General features: G+C 39.4%; 1 protein-coding gene across 5 annotated transcripts in view; it reads right to left on the bottom strand.

Annotated features, from left to right (window-relative positions):
* Positions 1 to 20,764, bottom strand: part of LOC148066862 (cell adhesion molecule 1-like) — a 252,206-nt gene that overhangs the window by 41,955 nt on the left and 189,487 nt on the right. For all 5 annotated transcript variants that reach the window (XM_087807700.1, XM_087807704.1, XM_087807702.1 and 2 more), the window contains 3 exons: positions 20,223 to 20,360; positions 6,962 to 7,120; positions 74 to 170 (listed from right to left, as the gene is read on the bottom strand). In XM_087807700.1, coding sequence (XP_087663826.1) covers positions 74 to 170; positions 6,962 to 7,120; positions 20,223 to 20,360 — 394 coding nt within the window. The remainder of the gene's footprint in view (positions 1 to 73; positions 171 to 6,961; positions 7,121 to 20,222; positions 20,361 to 20,764) is intronic.

A 20,764-nucleotide genomic window follows, 5' to 3' on the forward strand; every position in this document is an offset into this window, starting at 1 on the left:
CACATTATTTGAAAAACATTTTCCTACATCAGCCTTTATCATCATGATCATCTTACTCAAATATATGTCTTACTGTGGTTTGCCTTTGGCATGACATGTCAGCTCCAGGTGCTCTCCCTCTCTGGTCAGGCCGGAAGGAAACTCTACCAGGATCTTGACCTCTGGTTTGTCTGTTAGAAGAAAATCGATCAAAAATAAGAAGCTGCAATTCAGAAAGTTTTTTTGAGTTGAAGAAACATGAAGACACAGACAAAGTAGACATGGACAGAAGAGACGAGCTACATGCAGAGTAGAGTCAATCATACGATTCTGTATGAGACAAATAGAACGGTTCTCCAAAAAGATGCTAATCGTCTTCAACTCTGGCAACTAATATTTAACATTATGTATGTACAATTTACTAATTATTTTTTGTCTTGGACACTCTCTGGTCTTTGTCTATATTCAGAAAAGACTGCCAAGGTTGATAAAAAATATATAGAGTATGTGTTATTATCTTATATATTAAGTTTGTGATAAAATGGGAGTAATACATTATAGAGAGCAGTTGTTTCATCAATTATACATAAAAAAAACACACACATTTTTTCTTAGCTATATTTTGCTTTTTGGTTTAGTATCTTTGTTTTTATATCACTTTTTAAACAAGTGAGCACTTTAAGGGGAATCACTTGAAATGGATCTTTCTTCCAGTTTACCATGAATATAGCAGTAAGATGGAGTTAAAGGCAAAACAAGAAAATCAATAGCACTTTCTGGTCGATATTTGTGCAATAAACTCAATAATTCTTATTGTATTATAAGTCTTTTCTTGTGTTTATCTGTTTTTTTTCTGTTCATTGTCCACAGCAGTGAAAGTCTTGTACAAACCATTTTCATTTACACATTCAGCTATGGTATAAGGCTGCAATGGCAACTCTTGCTCTGCGATTCCATATTCCAGACCGAAAATCCACAGAAGGAAAGATGATGTTTTAATGTTTGAACAAACTAAGAAACAAGCCAAGTTATTGATCAAACTGAGGACAAACATGTTTCTCATTGTTAACTTAATATTCAAAACATCAGAGTTCACCATTACAGTTTGATCAACTCTCATTCAAATACTTATTTTTTAAGATTTTTAAAGTTCCATATCTCACAATAGCCGGAAGTACTGAGTCACTTTAACTGAGGAGTAGAGCAAATCAGTATGGACCGATCAAATTACTATATAATAGACTATGAGAGAATGAGAACATATTATTGCCATTTTTCTGTACTGTCAACACAACAACATCAAAAAAAATAATCCTGTGTTGTGTTTACAACAACAGAGATATGTGTTATTGTTTTGAATCTTTTATTTGTTTATACACAATGATAAAAACATTACAATTTTTGGTGATCCATGAAGAACAGTTGTAAATATCTTACAATATATAGTTATGCATGCAGTGTTTTAGTACATGGCGTCTTTATTATTTGTTTTAATTTGGAACCATTTCTTACTTATCATTGCAAGAGCAAACAAAAGCGTTGAGAACAGGTGATAAAATTCTCTATGACTGATGAACAGCATTGAGGAAGCTTCACACCTTCGTCTGACCTTCCTCAAAAAACAACATGTGTCCGAGCATCCATCTGCCCGTCAATGGTCTGGGCTTTGTCTTCCTGATGACAAGGCAGACAGTTTAGTCTCCACATTATTTCAACTTGCTCATGTTTATACACCATTGTTTCTGGTCCACAACCTACACAGTGCTCGTCTTTCAACCATGTGATCTCTTGAGTAAAGACAGTCAGACTACGGTGAGAAGTTTGGCTTTCATCAGGCTGTCGTCTCCCTGCATGGCACTCATGTGGAAATTAATCAAAGTGCAAGTACCATTCAGGTTTGTGCATTTATGTAATTATACAAATCTTTGAGCACTTAATATAATAAATAAAGACTATATTAACTACAAATGACATTATTCCTTTCCTAGACCACAATCTGATTTCAACTCTTTTGAAAGTATTATACTTGGCATATCTAATACAACCTTGAGATCAGGTCCGTCACTTCTCTTTGCTGGACTCCATCGTCCACCTGGACCATATTCTGAATTCTTGTCTTTCCCTAAGATCTTGACAAGCCTGGTGCTTAAATCGGATAAAGTGATTATTGTTGTGATTATTCCCTCAGTGCTCAGTAAAATGTCTAGTCTCAGTGTGTCAGGAAATTCTACCCATAGTCACCATGACATTGATAACATTCTGGACAGCTTCACAGACTCACTACATAATACGCTTGATTTAATTGCACCACAAACTCGAAAGACTGTTAGCTGAAGTAGTCGTGATCCCTGGAATACTCAGGGAACATGTATATTAAAACAGGATTCTAGAACAACCTTTTCCAACTCAGGGCCCCCCTTTAAGTCTCAAAAACCTTTGTGGCCCACATCCCACCCCAAAAATATGAAGGCATTATAATGCGTTCTCAGAGCACCTTTTTTATTGAAGATTAAAGAGAAAGGACTGAAATCAATAAATGATAAACATATTGGAAGCTCCACAGTCACTAACACAGCGTCTGTAACATGTTGAAACACCTTCAGTATTAGATGCACACACACACACACACACACACACACACACACACACACACACACACACACACACACACACACACACACACACACACACACACACACACACACACACACACACTCGCACGCATACACGCACGCATACACACACTTGTCTATCTTTCTTTTTAATTATCCCTGTTGATAGCCAGCTATCCTTTTTTTTTTTTTTAATCCAGTTTCTGCTATCAATGTCCAACGTAAACAATTCAAGTGCAATGTGGCCGATAACAACAAAAGTACCTATCACTCATTTCCTTGTTACATGTATCATACTCGAAGGAAAATAATGAAAAGAATATTTGAAAATGTTAAATTTCCTTTTAAACTAGTAAACTAAAACTTTAAACAAATTTTAACATTTAAAACCTTATTATGTGTATTTTTATACACAAAAAAATTAACTAACTAAATGATTAGAGTAGAAATGGCGTTGATGAATTCTATCAGGTCTGGCAAGATAAGTTAAAAATATACAAGGCAGCTCTTCAGAAAGCCAGAGCCAGCTATTACTCATCACTTATAGAAGCAAATAAGAATAACCCAAAGTTCTTATTCAGCACTGTAGCCAGGCTGACACAGATTCATCAGTCCATTGAGCAGTCCATCCCTCCTCATCTTAGTAACAGTTATTTCATGAACTTTTTAATGAAAAAATCGAAAGATTCAAGACCTGCTAGATTCTTCTAATGCAACCGGTGCAGCTTCACCGGACACACACTAAAACTGATATATATTTTGACTCCTTTTTACCAGTGAGTCCTCGACAACTGTCCCTGATTTTTTCCTCCTCAAAATCCACAACATGTCTTCTGGATCCTATTCCCACGTGGCTACTTAAAGAACTGTTCCCTTTACTTAGCACTTTCATACATTATTAACTTGTCAATAACATCAGGCTACGTGCATCAGATTGTTAAAGTTGCAGTAATTAAACCTCTGCTTAAACAGCCCACTCTTGATCCAGAGGTTCTCACTAACTATAGGCCTATCTCTAATCTTGTCTTCATTTCAAAAATTCTAGAGAAAGTGATTACTAGTTAGCTACTACACCACAGCACAGAGACCGCCCTGGTCAGTAAGTAAGTTAGTAACGACCTGCTGATGGCCTCTGATCAGGGCCGTGTTTCAGTTCTTGTTCTTCTAGATCTCAGTGCTGCATTTGACACTCTTGACCACCAAATCCTCTACATAGATTAGAAAACTATAAAGGCATACATGGAACTTCTCTAAAATAATTTTGTAGACTGGAGAGAGAGGAACCACTTGCAGCTGAACACCTCAAAGGTCAAGGAGCTGGTCTTGGACTTCGAGAGGTCCAGGACAACCAGACCTCGGTGTGAGGCTGGACAGTAAGCTGGACTGGTCCTGCAACACAGACCATGTGTATAAGAAAGTTCAGAGTAGACTGTACTTTCTGAGGAGGCTCTGATCATTTCACATCTGCAGGAAACTCCTCTGCATGTTCTACCAGTCTGTGGTGGCCAGTGTCCTGTTCTATGCTGTGGTGTGTTGGGGTGGGAATGTGTCCAAGAGGAGTGTCAACAGGTTAGACAGGTTGATCAGGAGGGCTGGTTCTGTGGTTGGCATGAAGCCAGACTCACTGGTAACAGTTGCTGAGAGAAGATCGCTGCTCCTCCCCAGATGCAACACTAATAGACTCAGGGACTCATTCATTCCTAGTGCTATTAGGCTGTTTAATTCTGAGTTTGGGTGCAGGAGTGAAGCGAAAGTATCTTGACATTCTATTCTATGTTAATCTTTGTATCCTTTGTCTTTGTTATTTGTCTTTGATCTATGTTCTTTATCTTTAGACTTGAGGGATCAATAAAGTTCTACTTAACCTAACCTAACCTAACCTAACCTAACCTAACCTAACCTAACCTAACCTAACCTAACCTAACCTAACCTAACCTAACCTAACCTAACCTAACCTAACCACCTCTCATCGACATACACTAAGGTCAGCTACGGTGTCCCACAAGGTCCTGTTCTTGGTCCAATCCTATTCACAATCTATATGCTCTCACTAAGGGACTTGATCAGAAGACACTCTATAAACTGTGACTGTTATGCTGATGACACTCAACTCTACTTGTCAATGAAGCCAGATGAAAGAAATCAGCTAACACAACTACAGTCCTGGCACTTCCTTCCTATGGATGCTGCTGAGAAACTCATCCATGCTTTTGTTACCTCCAGGCGGGACTATTTTAACTCTCTTCTGTCAGGATGTTCTAAGAAGTCTCTCAGAACTCTTCAGCTCATTCAGAACTCTGCAGCTTGTGTCCTGACTAAGACAAAGACGCGCAAAAACATTTCCCCTGTGCTGTCCTCTTTACATTGGCTTCCAGTGGAATTTAGAATACAATTTAAAATCCTTCTCTTAACCTATAAAGCTTTACATAGTCTAGCACCAACATACATTAAAGATCTAATCCAAACGTATCAACCCTCTAGGACCTTACGATCCCTAAACTCTGATCTATGTTACACCAGAAATCTCTAAATGGATTAATAGGAGCCAGGGCCTTCAGTTTTCAAGCCCCTCTGCTGTGGAACCGGCTTCAGTCCGGAGGGTAGACACCCTCTCTATGTTTAAAAACAATCTTAAAACCTTACTTTTCAATAAAGCCTATAATTAGGACTGACTTGGGCTCTGCCTGAATCATCACTTTTTGTTTATAGTGCTATAGGCTTAGAATGCTGGAGGAGTTTTAGACATGGAGCTCTGTATATCCTTCCTTTTCTGCATTACATTCATCACCTGAGCAGTTTGAAACCACACTTTTTTTTCGATCCAGGGCTCCACCTACAGAGCTGCTGCTGATCCAGGACCTCCACCACATCATCGGATCCAGAGTTCTCTCCAGCACCTCCATGGACTCTCCTATACTCTCCTCTTTTCTCTCACTGTATCCTCCCTCACTCTTCTCTCCGTCCATCTGTCTACCCCTCCCATACTTCCTCCCAGCCGGTCACAGCATGAGGCCGTCAATAATGAGTCTGAATCTGCTCGAGGTTTCTGCCTTCTAAAAGGCATTCCTCGTCTAGCCACACTGTCTCAATATTGAGTTGCTGTGATCTGTTTTTCCTTTCTCCACTATAGTCTTACTTAAACTGTAAAGTGGCTTGAGATAACTTTGTTATGATAAGACACTTTAAATAAAATTGAATTACATTTAATTGAATTGTTAATCTATTAACATTTGGATGTCGTAAGAATAAAATGATTATAATATATTTGAACTGTGCACTAAAAGTTAGAAAAGAATCAAAGAAATAAATTAAGGGAATATTATTTAAATATCCATAACAGAGGGAGCACAATTTTTCTAATCCTTCAAATAAATTGTGGGCCACATAATAGTGTATATAATGTGGCCCCGCTAGTAGTGTCATTGCACAATATGACATGTCAAGCAGGAACTAACAAGAAAGCAGGAATAAAGTGAATTCCTTTCAAACAATCCCAGCTTTCCATCAGTTCCGAATTAAAGGCTCAGTGTTTAATTGCCGTCACGTTCTCTCTGCAAAAATAATGAGGCTGTTCAATGGAAAATCGTCAACCATTCAGAAAATTCACAAATCACATTAAAATCTTTGTTAAAGAAACCAATTACGCTTGCCGCCTGTCAGGAAAGGAAGGGACAACAAAGAAGTCAGAAAGCAGCATCTTCTCCGCAGCATGACACATGCAAGACCCAGAGGTGGGCGGTCCATGGGATCTCCCAATCACAGGCCAGAACTTAAAAAGGCAGCCCTTGAGGAAAAGCTTAGCTGGTAGTTTCAGGCAAATGTCAGGAGATTGCAAACGTGTAAGAAGAGAAAGCGAGGACATGCCGGGAGGCGAAATCGAGGTCATGATTTAACAAAATGGTTTCACATATTAACACATTACCATCAATGACTTGTCATGCATTATCAGGTTTCAGAGATCATGTTCAACTATTATTGAAGACAACTAGCTGTATGTTGAAATAAATATGGACATCTAAGTACGTAAGTAAGTAATGGTTATTTCTAAAGTGCCTTTCTAGACCAGGGTCACAAAGCGCTTTAACAATCAAAAACAAATATATATTTTAAAATATCAAGACAGGTAAGACAAACACAGGAGTCCCAGGAAATCAGGGAAAAGCCTGCACCAATAATAAGGTCTTAAGTTTCTGTTTCTTGAAGTAGTCAGTAGACTCAAGCGCAGAGGGAGAGGAAGATCGTTCCAAGGAACAATGATAGATGCTCAGAAATCAAAAATGTAACTAGAATGACCTCTGTACACCTGGAGAGGCTTATATTTCTGTTTTTATATTTATGTAGACAATTGGTAGAAGAGAATTTAAACTTACATTGCACTTCAAGGTATTTCTGAGCCTGGAAGTCCTTGACCGCTGGATGGTCCACAATGCAGATGATTGGAACACCATCGTCCTCCCTGCCCACGGTGAACATGAGGCGACTGGTCACTGTGTACATTTTGTCGTAGGTCAGCTCAACCTTGGGTTTTCCTGAGAAAGAAGTGTTTGATTAGTTTATCGTTCATTTCCTCTTTGACCTAAACATATTTCTTCTGCATCATATTTTCTTGGACTGGATTAATTTCAAGCTCTCATGGGCAATCAGAAATGTTTTTGCAGCCACCAGTCCTTGCATGTGCGATGGTTGGATAATAGATTATAATTCTAGTAAAATATTCCTTAAATTTGGATTAATAACTGTAGGAAAGACGCAGCTGATTAAGGATCACTGTGGTGTGAAGATGCTGTATCTAATCTGCTTTGATGGTGGAGTGATTCTTCGGGAAGTTGCTGGATAAGGTGGCCTGGGAGCAGGATGTCTATCTCATCAAGGAACAAATCTGGTTATGTTCACCCTAGGTTTGGAAACTCAAAAGCATCATGACTATCCTCCAAACATTCAAACTAATCTTAGCCATCCATCGGTAACTAAAAACATCTCAACCTTTTCTGCAGGAGTGCACTTCAGCATGGGTCACTCACAGTCTGCAAGTGCTGCTGACACACAGACAGGCATACGATTCAGCAAACTCAGTTAAAATTCAGTTAACATAATCAGCCTGTCGTTTCAAAACAGGCAAACATTGGAGCAAGAAACTGCCTTGAAACAGATTTGGAAGCATGACGTTAAAGCTGTTACTTAAGGCCGGCTGCCAGAGAAACACCATTTCCTGACTGTCCCGCAGTTCGGAAAATTGGATTCGAAAAACTGTGCCTAATTTGAGAGCAAGTTAAAAAAGTGTCATGCTGTCTGATTCCTCTCACCAAAGCTAACCAAGCATCAAGCATTTCCTCTGCAAATGTGACTACAACACGCATTGCAAATGACAGGATATTCCAGACAAAAGACATGTGGAGTGACACTAATTCATCCTTTTTGACTGCACTTCTTTCTCTTAGTAACATATATCATTTCTGTTGAGCACACAAAAATCCCTGTCCCTGAAGTGGAGGAAAGAGAAAAGGTTTGACCAATGGTCAATTTCAGTTCTCTACTCCTGGTGATGTAAAGGTCAAGTAAAAGGAAATCAGTGTTATATAGGTTCAAACTTTACTCTGGCGACAAAAAATCCTACTTTTTCTTTTCCTGAACTAGCTGATACTATAGTGTTTGTTTCTTCATTAAATAGTTATCAATTCATTCATTTACAGGACATCATTATAGGAAACACACGCCACTCTGTTTGTTAGGGGGATTTAGCTTATAAGATATTTTCCCTTGCAAGTTTAGGGGGGCAGCTTTAAGGTCAAGGCCTAACTTATATCAAGTTCACCTTTTAGGTTTTGGAGCGGTGGGAGGAAACATAGTGTTTGAAGTAAAATGCCTCAATATTATAATAATAAAGTAACTGTAGAGGATAAAGCAGGTTTAAATGCCTAATTTTTTCTTATGTTACAATATTTTTTGCTTATAATTTGTTTTTAAATTTGTTTGTCAATATCTAAAAACAAACAAATGATCCACATCACTGATATTGATTATGCATTTAAATCTTCACATTATCTAAAATTCTTCAAATTCTGTGATTTTTGTTAAAATAATTTCTCATACATTCTACTTAGCAGCTTTAACTCAAGGTGGCTGGAGCAAATATGTTTTTTTTTTCATATTCCATTCTGCAACCAGAATAGGCCAAGAAGGGTAATAAAGCCAGTGTTTGAAGAATGCTTTCATTGTAAGTTTGACCTTAAGAGTGAAAGCAGAATCTGTGTCCTTCAGAGTGAATTTAGATTATCTTGTGTTGGACTGTAAATACATTTTTTCTTTAATCAGAGTTACCTCCTGTCTTATGTTTTTAAAGGATCTAAATTTTCAAAATGGAAATTGGGACAGTTAATTCACTCTATAAATATATTAAAAATATTACAATACATATAGCAAATGTGAAAATAATATTAATATTATAATATCAGTGTCCAAATGTACACTTCACAGCCTAAACTTTGTTTGGGTTATATCTATTTTCTGTCTTTTCATTCAGCCTTTCAGGTTTCGCAGAGAGGCCAGTAAAATATACATTATATGTTTGTTTACAAATTTACCAAGGCATATCTCATGCTCGCCTTCCATTTTTCCTCTCAGGATTTAAGTTGAAGTTAACCAGATATCCTTCTATTTAATTTAGGGATAAATCTATACGGTTCTTTTAAGTTCAGCGTGAAGTCTCTCCTCTAAATTATACAAAATGTCTGGTTTCTAGTCGGGAACAAGGGCCCTGACGACAGGATAACTATGTTTTGAAAAAAAAAAAAAAAGTGTCGAGAAGGAGCACCTAACAAAAGCCAGTTTCCTCTCATTTCTATTGAAATGGTTAAAGTTTATTCAAGTGGAGCAAGAAATTGTTTCTGTACACTTAAGAAAAATATATGTCTCTACCTCAATCACTTCAACCAGAACAATCTCAGCCATTTCTCTGTGCTGGGGTAGAGCAGGGTAATTGAAATCACCCTGCAGTTGTCTCATAAGACTTGAGGCTAATGACTGTTCAGGTCCCCGTCACTCAGTGAAACGTCCTACCTTGTGGCGTTCTCTTTCAGCTAGCCATCTTTCTGTCTGTTGCTTGTAAAGAACAAAAACACAATTACCTGTATTGTTGGACCCATCAGTGCTACGGCTCAATTCTGTCACGCCTTCACTGCTGCCATGTTGTAAGAACCCTAGTATATGCGTTTGAATCTGTTCATACAGAGAATATCTCTGAGCATGTCAGAGGGCTGTCTGGATTTGATGAGTGTAAAAATCGTAACCTTTACATGATATTTAAGACATTTTGAACTGGAAGCTAATAAGGTCAAAGTGGAAGAACGGTTAATAAATCCAGAAAACATGAACACACGGACAATTGTTGTGTAGATAATCCCATGCTGGCGTTAGGACAGGGCTGCTTTTTCCTCGACAATCTTTCATTCACTCACACTCTTTTGTCTTCCACATTTTCAGCTTCAGCAGAGCAGGAACTTGTTTCATTGGCAGCATTATCAACTAGCTGTGGATTCATTCAACCTGATCCCCACATTGAGTTTTAGTTTAACCTTAAAGACTGTTGTGCTATTGTGTTCAAGTCTGTAGAATGTGAAATCAACTTTACAGTTTTGATAATGATATTGACAGGTCATTGTTTTAGGCCAAAGGTCACTCATGTGGTGCCTGCAGATACCAAAGGAGTAACCCTTGAGCCTGTTCCAAAAATATTTTTCATACATTGTTTTATTAAGCATTCTCTTTCTTGTTGCCCAATTGGTATTTGTTGGATTATCAATACTGTGATCAGTGTATTAGAGTGAAATCATTTATCAGCCATGATAATACATATTAAGTTATTTCAAAAGTGTTTAACAAACTGATGGCTCGCAGTTGCATAAAAGGTTGATGACCCCTGTTCTCGACAATGTTAGGCAAGGTAATTGAAAATGGTAATGCATTATACATTACTTAATAGTCTCATTTTAATGTAGTATTGTTACATTACAATTTCACTTTCTTTAAATTGATGTGTTACATTCCTTTTATATTAGTTATGTATTACTTTCACAAAAATATAGTTTTGGTATTTTAACACATCGATACAATGGCTAAGAAACATCTTAAGACACATTCTTATTTGTGCAGGCTTTTCCCTGATTTTCTGGGACTCCTGTGTCTGTCAAGGTTTGAATGTATACGCAGAAAATTACTAGACAAATTAGTTTTTAACCAGATATTTCAACAGATTTTGCATGTAGCTAACAAGGTTGTTGGAATTTGTTCACTTCTTCCTCCTTTTTAAACTCAATACACTGAAACACCTTGAATCACTTAAGAAAGTTTTTCTTGAACAAATGCAGTAAATTTGTCGTGGTAAATTCTTCTTAGTCAGTGTAAAAAATGATCTACTAACTAGTCAAACTCATACGAAAATACGGTCGTAGCTCCCTCTAGTTCTTAATGGAAAAGCCAAAAAACTGTAAGTAAAAACCTCCCTAAACACTGATGTAACTATAGAATACGATCATCTACCTAATTGTCATTTCTTAACATTCCTAATTGTTTCCCTAAAAGCAAATTAAACAACCTTCTAAGTTATTCTATTGACAAAAAAAACAATAAAAATAAAGAATACACATTTTTTTATGAGCATACCTTCACCATATCTTCCGCTTCCGGTGAGCCTTTGATCGGCTGCTTGAACTTAAGCTCCTGCAATAATTGCCAAAAACAGTCGTTTTAACGACTACTTGTCCGGATATTATGCTCATATCACTTAAGATATGTATCAAGCATCTATGATCTATGATCGTGATGCTCTTTTCAACATCAGAGAGTCGATGGAGGACTTCACTCGCGACAGTTAGCAACGTCCGGTGAACGTGTTTCCGGCTCCGCTTCTCATCGACTCGGACTCTGTGGAATATCGTTTGATCTCTCGGGTACCGGGCGATTTCCACAAGCGATCGAGTCGGGCTGGAGTACAGGTCAGTCGCGATCGCTCGGAACAACTCTGACGTCATCGAACGTCATCGATGTTTGATCGACATTCCTCGCACTGAAGAGTATTGCGAAACATCAGCGCTGCCGTCTGTCCAGACCTCAACGAAAGGTGGTAAGATTTTTTCATTTCCTCTCTTTAATTCGGCTTTTACTACGGAGTTGAATGTCAGTGACAGCTGGTACCCACGTGACCGCTGTTCGCTTCAAAAGATCCCGCTCTGCGCGCCTGTCAGTGACGAGGCGCCGTCAGTGACGTCATCGGTGCTGAATGTGGGACTTCTTAATGTTCGCTCCATTACTAGTTAATTTGGATTTATTATGTCTTTCTGAGACTTGGCAGAGAGAGGAAGAGTTTATTCATCTGAACGAACTCTGTCCAGTAGGGAGCGCTGTTCTGGGGAAGCCTCGCCTCTCTGGTCGTGGGGGAGGTCTTGCTAGTGTTTTTAGGGAGAGTTGTTCTTGCAAAGTGATTCAGACACAGGAATTCACTTCTTTTGAATCTCAGATGATCTTGGTTGGTTCTACAAGACCTTTCTATTGTGTGTCAATCTACTGCCCGCCTGGTCCTGCGGCGATGTTCTTGAAAGACTTTAGTGACTTCTTATCTTCCATTATTCAAATGGAATCTGTTCTTATTCTTGGAGACTTTAATCTTCATGTTGATGACGTCACCTCTTGTTCTGCTAAAGAACTTTTAACTTTAACTGAAGCCTTTAATTTTGAGCAACATGTTTCTGAACCCACTCATCAAAAAGGCCACATTTTAGACTTAGTTTTTACTCTTGGCCTGGCCATTTCTAATGTATCTGTACATGATGTCCATCTGAGTGATCATTCTCTTGTCTTGTTTAACCTGGACTTCATCCCTGAACCTAAGCCTTTGAAAGTTAGGTCTCAGAGGCGTGTCATCTCAGCCGATACTGCAGACAGTTTTTCTGCTATGTTTGACCGTCTTTCCTTTGATGACTGCCCAGACGTGGACAGTTTGATTCACTGTTTCACTGGTCATTGTGTTGAAATACTGGATCAAGTGGCACCTGTTAAATCGAACTTAAAAATTCAGAAAAAACGGTGCCCTTGGACAAATGAAGATCTCCTGAGTCTGAAGAGACTTTGTCGAAAGACTGAGCGTCTCTGGAAGTCTACTAAACTTGAGGTGCACAGACTTCACCTCAGGGATCTGTTGACTTCTTACAATGAGATGGTAGAAACTGCTAGATCTGATTACATCAGAAAACTGGTAGCAGCAAATAGGAAAAACCCCAAAGTTTTGTTTGACACAATTAATTCTCTCGTGTCTCCTGCTCCTCAAATCACGCCTGTCTTCTGTGAAGCTGACAGCAATGCATTGTTGAGATTTATCATTGACAAAATTAAATTGATCAAAGAGAAAATCTCTCCCCCTTTGTTTGGAACCCCTACTGTCTCTGAGCCCATCTCCTCCTCTTGGTCCTCCTTCACTGCTGTATCTTTGGGTGATATTTCAGCACTAGTGAACAAGATGACACCCTCCTCTTGCTCAGATGACGTCCTTCCTTGTGGGCTTTTTATCAAAGTATTAGATGTAATTGGCCCCTGGGTTACCAATATGGTGAGCCTCTCCCTTTCCACAGGTGTTTTTCCCTATGCATTTAAACATGCCATTGTGGAGCCTCTGCTCAAAAAACCAGGCTTAGACCCAACTGACCTCAGTAATTTCAGGCCTATTTCTAAGCTCCCTTTCTTGTCCAAGATCTTGGAGAAGGTGGTGTCTGAGCAGCTGTCTTTGTTCCTGGATCAGAGCGACATCCATGAGAAGTTTCAGTCTGGCTTCCGTAAACATCACTCTACGGAGACAGCTTTATTGAAAGTGTCCAGTGACATCATGATGTCGGCTGACTCGGGTAAATTCACTGTTCTGGTTCTCTTGGATCTGTCCTCAGCCTTTGACACAGTTGATCACCAGATCCTGCTGAGAAGACTAAGGGATGAAGTGGGACTGTCTGGGTCTGTGTTAGAATGGTTCTCATCTTACCTTTCTGGGCGCAGTTTTAGTGTATCTGCCAATCAAATGAGGTCTGAATCGGCAGATCTGTTGTGTGGAGTCCCTCAAGGTTCTGTTCTGGGTCCTTTATTGTTTTTGCTGTACTTGATTCCCCTCGGTAAAATCATTCAGAGATTTCCAGATGTTTCTTATCACATTTTTGCTGATGACATCCAGCTCTACTGCTCTTTTGACCCAACTGAGCCCCAAAGGCTGAACAGCTTAGTCAATTGTTTGCTAGAAATCAAACAATGGCTGAGTGAAAACACTCTACAGCTAAATGTGGACAAAACTGAAACTCTGGTGATTGCTCCTGATGATAAGATTCCAGGGTTGAGTCAGTACTTGGGTGACTTAGGTCAGTCTGTCAAACTGAGCCTGAGAAACCTGGGTGTTGTATTTGATAAAGACATGTCTCTTGTTCAACATTGCAGAAAACTGACCAGAAACTGTTTCCTTCAACTGAGAAAAATCTCTAAACTTAGGAAAATGTTGTCGGAACATGATCTGGAGCTTGTAATCCATGCGTTTGTTGCTTCTTGTCTGGACTATTGTAACAGTTTGTTTTCATGTCTTAACAAGAAGGAGCTGTCTCGCCTGCAGTTGATTCAGAACTCTGCAGCGAGAATTCTGACCCGCTCAAGTAGGAGAACTCACATTTCTCCGATCCTTAAAACTCTTCACTGGCTTCCAGTTTCTTTCAGGATCAACTTTAAAATTCTGGTTCTTACTTTCTGAGCTATTCATGGTCAGGCTCCTCCTTACATCACTGATCTGATCCAGCCTTACACCCCAGCTCGGGCTCTGAGGTCTGTGGATCAGAATCTACTTATGGTTCCACGCACACGGCTCAGGACCAGAGGAGAGAAATCTTTTCAGGCTGTTGCTCCTAAGCTTTGGAACGATCTTCCTCCCTCTTTGCGCTTGATGGAGTCTACTGACTCCTTTAAGAAACATCTTAAGACGATTCTATTCGTTCAGGCTTTTCCTTGAATTTCTCGAACTCCTGTGTTGTTCTCAGTATTATCTTGATCTTTAAAGTATGTACTTTTTTGAGTATTGTTTTGATTGTTTAAGCGCTTTGTGACCCTGGTCTCGAAAAGCGCTATATAAATAAATATTACTTACTTACTTACCAGTTACAAACAGATAAGAAATAAAAAGAGCCTGTGATTACAGGTTATAATAGTATTGTGTTCATCCTGTGAGTTATAATTGTCCAACAACAGTTTTTCATGAATAGTTAATTTCAGCTTAGTTGTTTTGGTTCATTAAATATTGAATCTTATAGAACCAGAGCTGTACAGCCTACATTTATCCGTGTATAAGTGAGTAATCCTTGTATTATTTACAAAGATTGAATCTGTGGATTCATGGTTTATTATTTACATTGTTAGTTTAAACTTGCTCTATGATACCAGTGCAGCTCTAGTTCCCTGCCAAGAGTTTATGATAACTCCCTGTAGCAAGGAAAAACTGCCTCTAAGAGGCAGAAACCTTGAAAGGACCAGGCTCCCGACAGGCAGTCTCCTTCTCAAATGATCAGGCCGATTGCAAATGTATCTAATCTATCTAATACACAGGTTAACAGACTCAGTGAGAGTGTGTGTATGTGCAGACCCAGAAGTGTCAGCCGTACACATCTGCAGGATAGGTAAGAGGGACCCAGTGACTCAGAGAAGCCACAGAGCCCCCAACTAAGCCAGGGGGCCCAGGCCTATCATGGCAGGATCCCGGCACAAGGGCCCCGTCGTGGGCGTCCTAGACCCGGCAGGCAAGATAAACACCGGCGCCAGCCATGACACACAGATGAGGCGACAGTGAGGGAAAGCCAGCGAACCAGTCAGCGGACAGTGTGGACAGTGCATCAGGGCAAGCCCTTGCCCCACAACAGAGAACCATAGGAAGATAGGCCAGAGGGATAGAAAGCACGGCCAAGTACCAGTCCAGGTAGGGGAGGCTATGGTCGTGTGGGCAGAGAAACCATAAACCTGGTCTCAGGGAAGTGGGGGTGCTGCGGCCATCTCAGAACAACACCCAGTCTTTCTACTGTGGATTTCCTGTAACAGCCACAGCCCACCCCTTCGTCATGGGCACCACGGGGGGCTGCAGCATTGCATTTGCGGTCTACGGTCTCTGTGGTACCAAGGGTCCGCCCACAGCACCCTGCCATGTCCCTGCCCACTGTTCGGCCTCACCTCCCGGGCAGCCCTCGAAAGACCACCTACCCTGGACATGTACAGCCCCGCAGCCAGGGCAGCAAACAACCATCAATGCTGGACTGTTACCATTAACTACTAATAAGTGTGTAATTTTGACTGTTGCACTCACACAGTTATTTTCCTTTTTAAACGGAGGGTCTCCTTACTGTGTGTTTTTAACACACAATTTGCATAAACCAATTAAAAAAATTTAAACCTTCGTTTATATGTTTTTTCAGAAATGACTGACACTGCTGCTCCTGTGTCAACTTCAGTTTTTAACCATCTTCCATTTACCCTCAAATAAACACAATATGGCTTCACCATACCAGATCTGCCAGATGTTTATATTCCACGCTGTAGTCTTCTCTTTCCTTCCCTCCGCTCATGAGCGGTAGGCCTTGGCAATGTTACGGGGTAAGAAAACTTTCTAAAAGGCGTGCGTGCCTAAAACAAGCTTGTGTTTGTAATTCTCAGTTTCTGTGCATACTTTTAAAATATGTGCGTGTTTTCTGCAAAAATACGAGTACAAATGCTTCTGAGGGGCGTCATAGCTCAGATGGTAGAGTGGTTGCCTGCAGTCCAAAAGGTTGCAGGTTCAATCCCAGCTCCAGACAAGCTTGTGTCATTGTGTCCCTGAGCAAGACACTTTACCCTGATGGCAGATTCGGCACGTGTGTGCAGCCTACTCCCATCAGTATGTGTGAATGGCTGTCAAAGCGCTTTGTGACCCTGGTCTAGAAAGGTGCTATATAAATAGAGATTATGTTATTTTTTATTTTTTTTGCCTCTACTAAATCGCGCGTCTTTCTAATTATTGCTTCCAACTTCTAGAAAAAAAACAACCAAGAAATCCAAGATTGACTACATGGTCAAAACAAAAACAAAACAAGTGTCTTGCTTTATTTACCTGCATTTGGTTTGCTTGCTGTTGCGCCATTCGAAAGTATGCGATGAATTGGTTTGCACATGTTTTGACTTGTACTTTTTAAAACTTTGTGAAAAAAAAGAAAAAGGATTTGTACTTGTATTTTCTGCAGAAACGCGCACATTTGAAAAAGTACGCACAGTAACTGAGAATTACGAACACAAACTTGTTTTATGCACGCATGCCTTTTAGAAAGTTTTCTTACAACATACAATGTGTCCTTAGTTTTTCCAATAATGGCACTCTACTGATTTAAATGGACAGTCCTCTGGTTTATGTCCTTTACTGTTGCATCGGTAACTTTAGCTTTGAAAACTTTTCTTTGTTTTGAGGAATTGACATTTGCTTTAAATGACTTCTGTGACCACTGCTGTGCATTTTCTTTGGTCACCTCATGGGCGAGACCCATGTCCTAAGCTGCTGACAGTGTAAGATCCTTCATGTGGACAGCAGACAACATCCTGTCACGTAATTCTGCACTTTCCCTCCACATAAAAATCTTTCTCTATGTGCATCCTCCAAGAATATCCCAAACTTGCATTTTGCAGCCAGCTTCCTTAAATGTGCCATGTACTCACTTATGGACTCATCTTCCCTTTTGATTTCTGTAGTTTAACTCTGACAACTTCTTCTCTGATGGCTTCATCGGTGAATCCATCAACAGTGTGATGTTCTTTTTACCCACTATCGTCAGAAATACAGGTTTCGACCTTTAATTGCCATAAAACAATCCATTTGCCACAAAGAATTGTTCTAACCTTTCCAAATTAGGCTTTGAATCCTTCTTCGGTTCTGTCATCATATCGAAGTCATCACTCTTTCCAAACGTAGACGCAGCCATGTTTAGCTCCAGCCACTCTTGCTGTCTCAACAGAGTTTTTGTCTCCCAAAAACTCTTCCTTTACAAGAAAATAAATCCCATCCTCGTCGCCAAAACTGTTATGTCTATCAGAATAAGAGACAGTCACTCAAATGTGAAAAAAATGACAGCTCAGCTTAAAGCTTTTATGCGATCTTTATTCAGTGATTTCAACTCCTCTATTTGTAACCTTCGTGCACATTCAAAAACACATGACAACTGGTGTGGCCTTAGTGTTAATACAATAACATCAAATATCTGTTTCAGACACTACATTTATCGTCCCGATGTGTGTGCATAGTTGGTGAAAGGTGAAACATAGTGTGAGGAAAAGAAGTAGGTTGTTGAGAACATGTTAATACAACCAAAACAACACTAAACATGAGGTGGCATTAAGAGACATGTGAGTATTATTATTTATGTTTTATGGTTAAACATTAGCGGTTAGTTCAAAATAACAAAAGGGTCAGATTTGTATCCCAGAACAGCTGACCATCAACATAAAGTTTATCCACACCGATAACTGCCATTTTCTGCTTCTCCAGGTACTGTTTAAAGATTGGAAACAGGATCTTGCAGGTGTAGACACTGTATCACCCAACAAACCCTTTTCATTTACGTCCCATGTCTCTCTGTCCGTAGTTTAGGTTGTCAATGAATTCCTCTAGTTGCTCGAGGGACTATGTGATTGCTGCTAGATGACTTTTTTCAAATTATATCCCTGAATAGTTTGTTTTCTTTTAGTGACATGGGGCCGCCATCTCATCTCCAACCTCCTTTAAGTTGTTTATTTAGTTGTTTTTTAAGTGAAGAAGCTGCAAACTCTTTACAAACACTGGAGCAGAAAAAGAAAAAGTACTGATAAAGCGCAGAATTACTACTGCAACAACACATCATCAATAGGGTAAAACTAACCTGTCTCATGATGGTCTAACGCCATTCAACGTTTCCTATTAGTGGGTGAACAATACAACTCTTGGTAAATTTTGCTTCACAGTGATTGGAAGAGCCGACAGAGGACAGGATCGAAATGGACACCGAGATTCAAATTCTTTATAAGTTCTGGACAGAGGTGAAGGTGCTTAGGGTCATCCACTTTGACGCTTGTTTAAGTGATTTTGGAGAAATCGTTGAAAGGTCAATTGTGAGCAGGAAGTCTGATGGCCTTTGAGCTGGGTTCCACCTACTGGCCCCACAATTATCTTTGATAGGAAAATTACATTTGTCACATTGCCAACAAGCTCTGGCACCGATTAACTACTTTTCTGGTTTCAAGGAAATACAACACCATCACTCCATGTATTCCTGGACTGGAGTGAAAGAATGATGAGGTTTTCTGTGCATTGAAAACTCAGCGTGAGCTTAAGAATACAAAGCTGTGCACTGTGACTGTATCATTTTGGAAATGGTTTGGCTCTGTGATAATTCTCCGCCCCTGAAACCTTGATATTATCTTAGACAGCTACCATGAGACACAAGCATGGGAGACGTGGAATATCTTTATTTTTATGTTGCTGTTTTTAAATTCCCTTGGATTTCAACGACGCTAAGGCACTTGCCTATTTATGCTCCCAATGTCAGTGAAGGAGAGAAATTAAGTTATTTTCCTTATGGTTAATGACAAATAATTTTGTTTTATTTGATATTGTGTAAAACAAGGGTCCCCAACCCCTTTTGCACCGGGGACCAGTTTAATGTGGACGGAAACAAGCATCTTGAGTCACAAGCTAATGTTACTTAAGAGAAAATAATAATAATATTTATATAGCGCTTTTCGAGACCAGGGTCACAAAGCGCTTAGACAATCAAAACAATACTCAAAAAAAAGTACATACTTTAAAGATCAAGATAATACTGAGAACAACACAGGAGTTCGAGAAATTCAAGGAAAAGCCTGAACAAATAGAAACGTCTTAAGATGTTTCTTAAAGGAGTCAGTAGACTCCATCAAGCGCAAAGAGAGAGGAAGATTGTTCCAAAGCTTAGGAGCAACAGCCTGAAAAGATTTCTCTCCTCTGGTCCTGAAATAGATAATCTTGTCTTTCTCTGTGGCCCAGTAACAATTGCTTCACGGACCAGTACTGGTTTCCGGACCGGGGGTTGGGAACCATACAATACACCCATCCTTAAAATAAATCTTCTTTAAAGAGTAGACTGTTATTTTTATATTAAATAAACATATTCTAAAAAATGTGGCAAAGTTAAAAACACTTTTTACATTAAGCCTGGAATGACCAAAATTACATGAATTGTATGACAAAATGTATCATCTTTGGCTAACAAGGTGCTATGAGAGAAATGGATATTTGACTAAAACCCATTAAGCAGTGTCCAATACTTGCCATGTTTGAAAATGAAGCAGAAATATATGTTCAGCGATATCCATAGATAACTCTTGTGTTATCTCAGGGTCAAGGTGAACAACCTTCACCTTGACCCAGAGACAATACAAGGGTTAACTTCTGCTATACACCCTCATATTTGATCAAGGAATGCTTTAGTTTTTTACATTTTAATACAAAAACATAAAACCTTATTCCATTTAGTTTTAAAGGTTTACAAAACATCACTTGCAATAAAAAACTGTTGACTGGAAAAGGAGAATAAAACCTACCTGGAAGCTCCTTATCTCCCTTCATCCATCTAATGGTGGCTGCGGGCTTGCTGCTCATTGCAGTGCAGGTCATTTCAGTCTCATTGCCCTCACTCAGGGTCTCATCCCGCGCCTCAATTATGGGGTTTCCTGGAGGAACTGCACCGGGGCAGACAAACAAAAACTAGGTTAGCATGTGAATTACGAAACTAAAGTGTGGATGACTATATGAGATAAGTACTTTTGATACACTAATAAATGAAGCAGTTTCAAGAAGTCCATGTACAATGCAACTGGAGTCGTCACACTCCACTCTTCTGAATGTATTTTCTACACTTAGCATCTTTGACATAGTTACAATCTTACAGTCTAGGTTTTAGGCTCGACACAGTATGTATTTATTAGACTGTGATGTCACTCTGACTGTAATATCTTAGTAGCTTAATGTAGCATTGATGCTTCTGAGTTGAAATCTACAGACACAAGATACACTTAGTCTAGCTTCCATTAAATTCCATTTTCTCCCACATTGTCAAACACATGTGGGCCACATGTAATGATTT

Source organism: Callionymus lyra, chromosome 14, assembly GCF_982586985.1.
Source record: "Callionymus lyra chromosome 14, fCalLyr1.hap1.1, whole genome shotgun sequence".
NCBI lineage: Eukaryota > Metazoa > Chordata > Actinopteri > Syngnathiformes > Callionymidae > Callionymus > Callionymus lyra.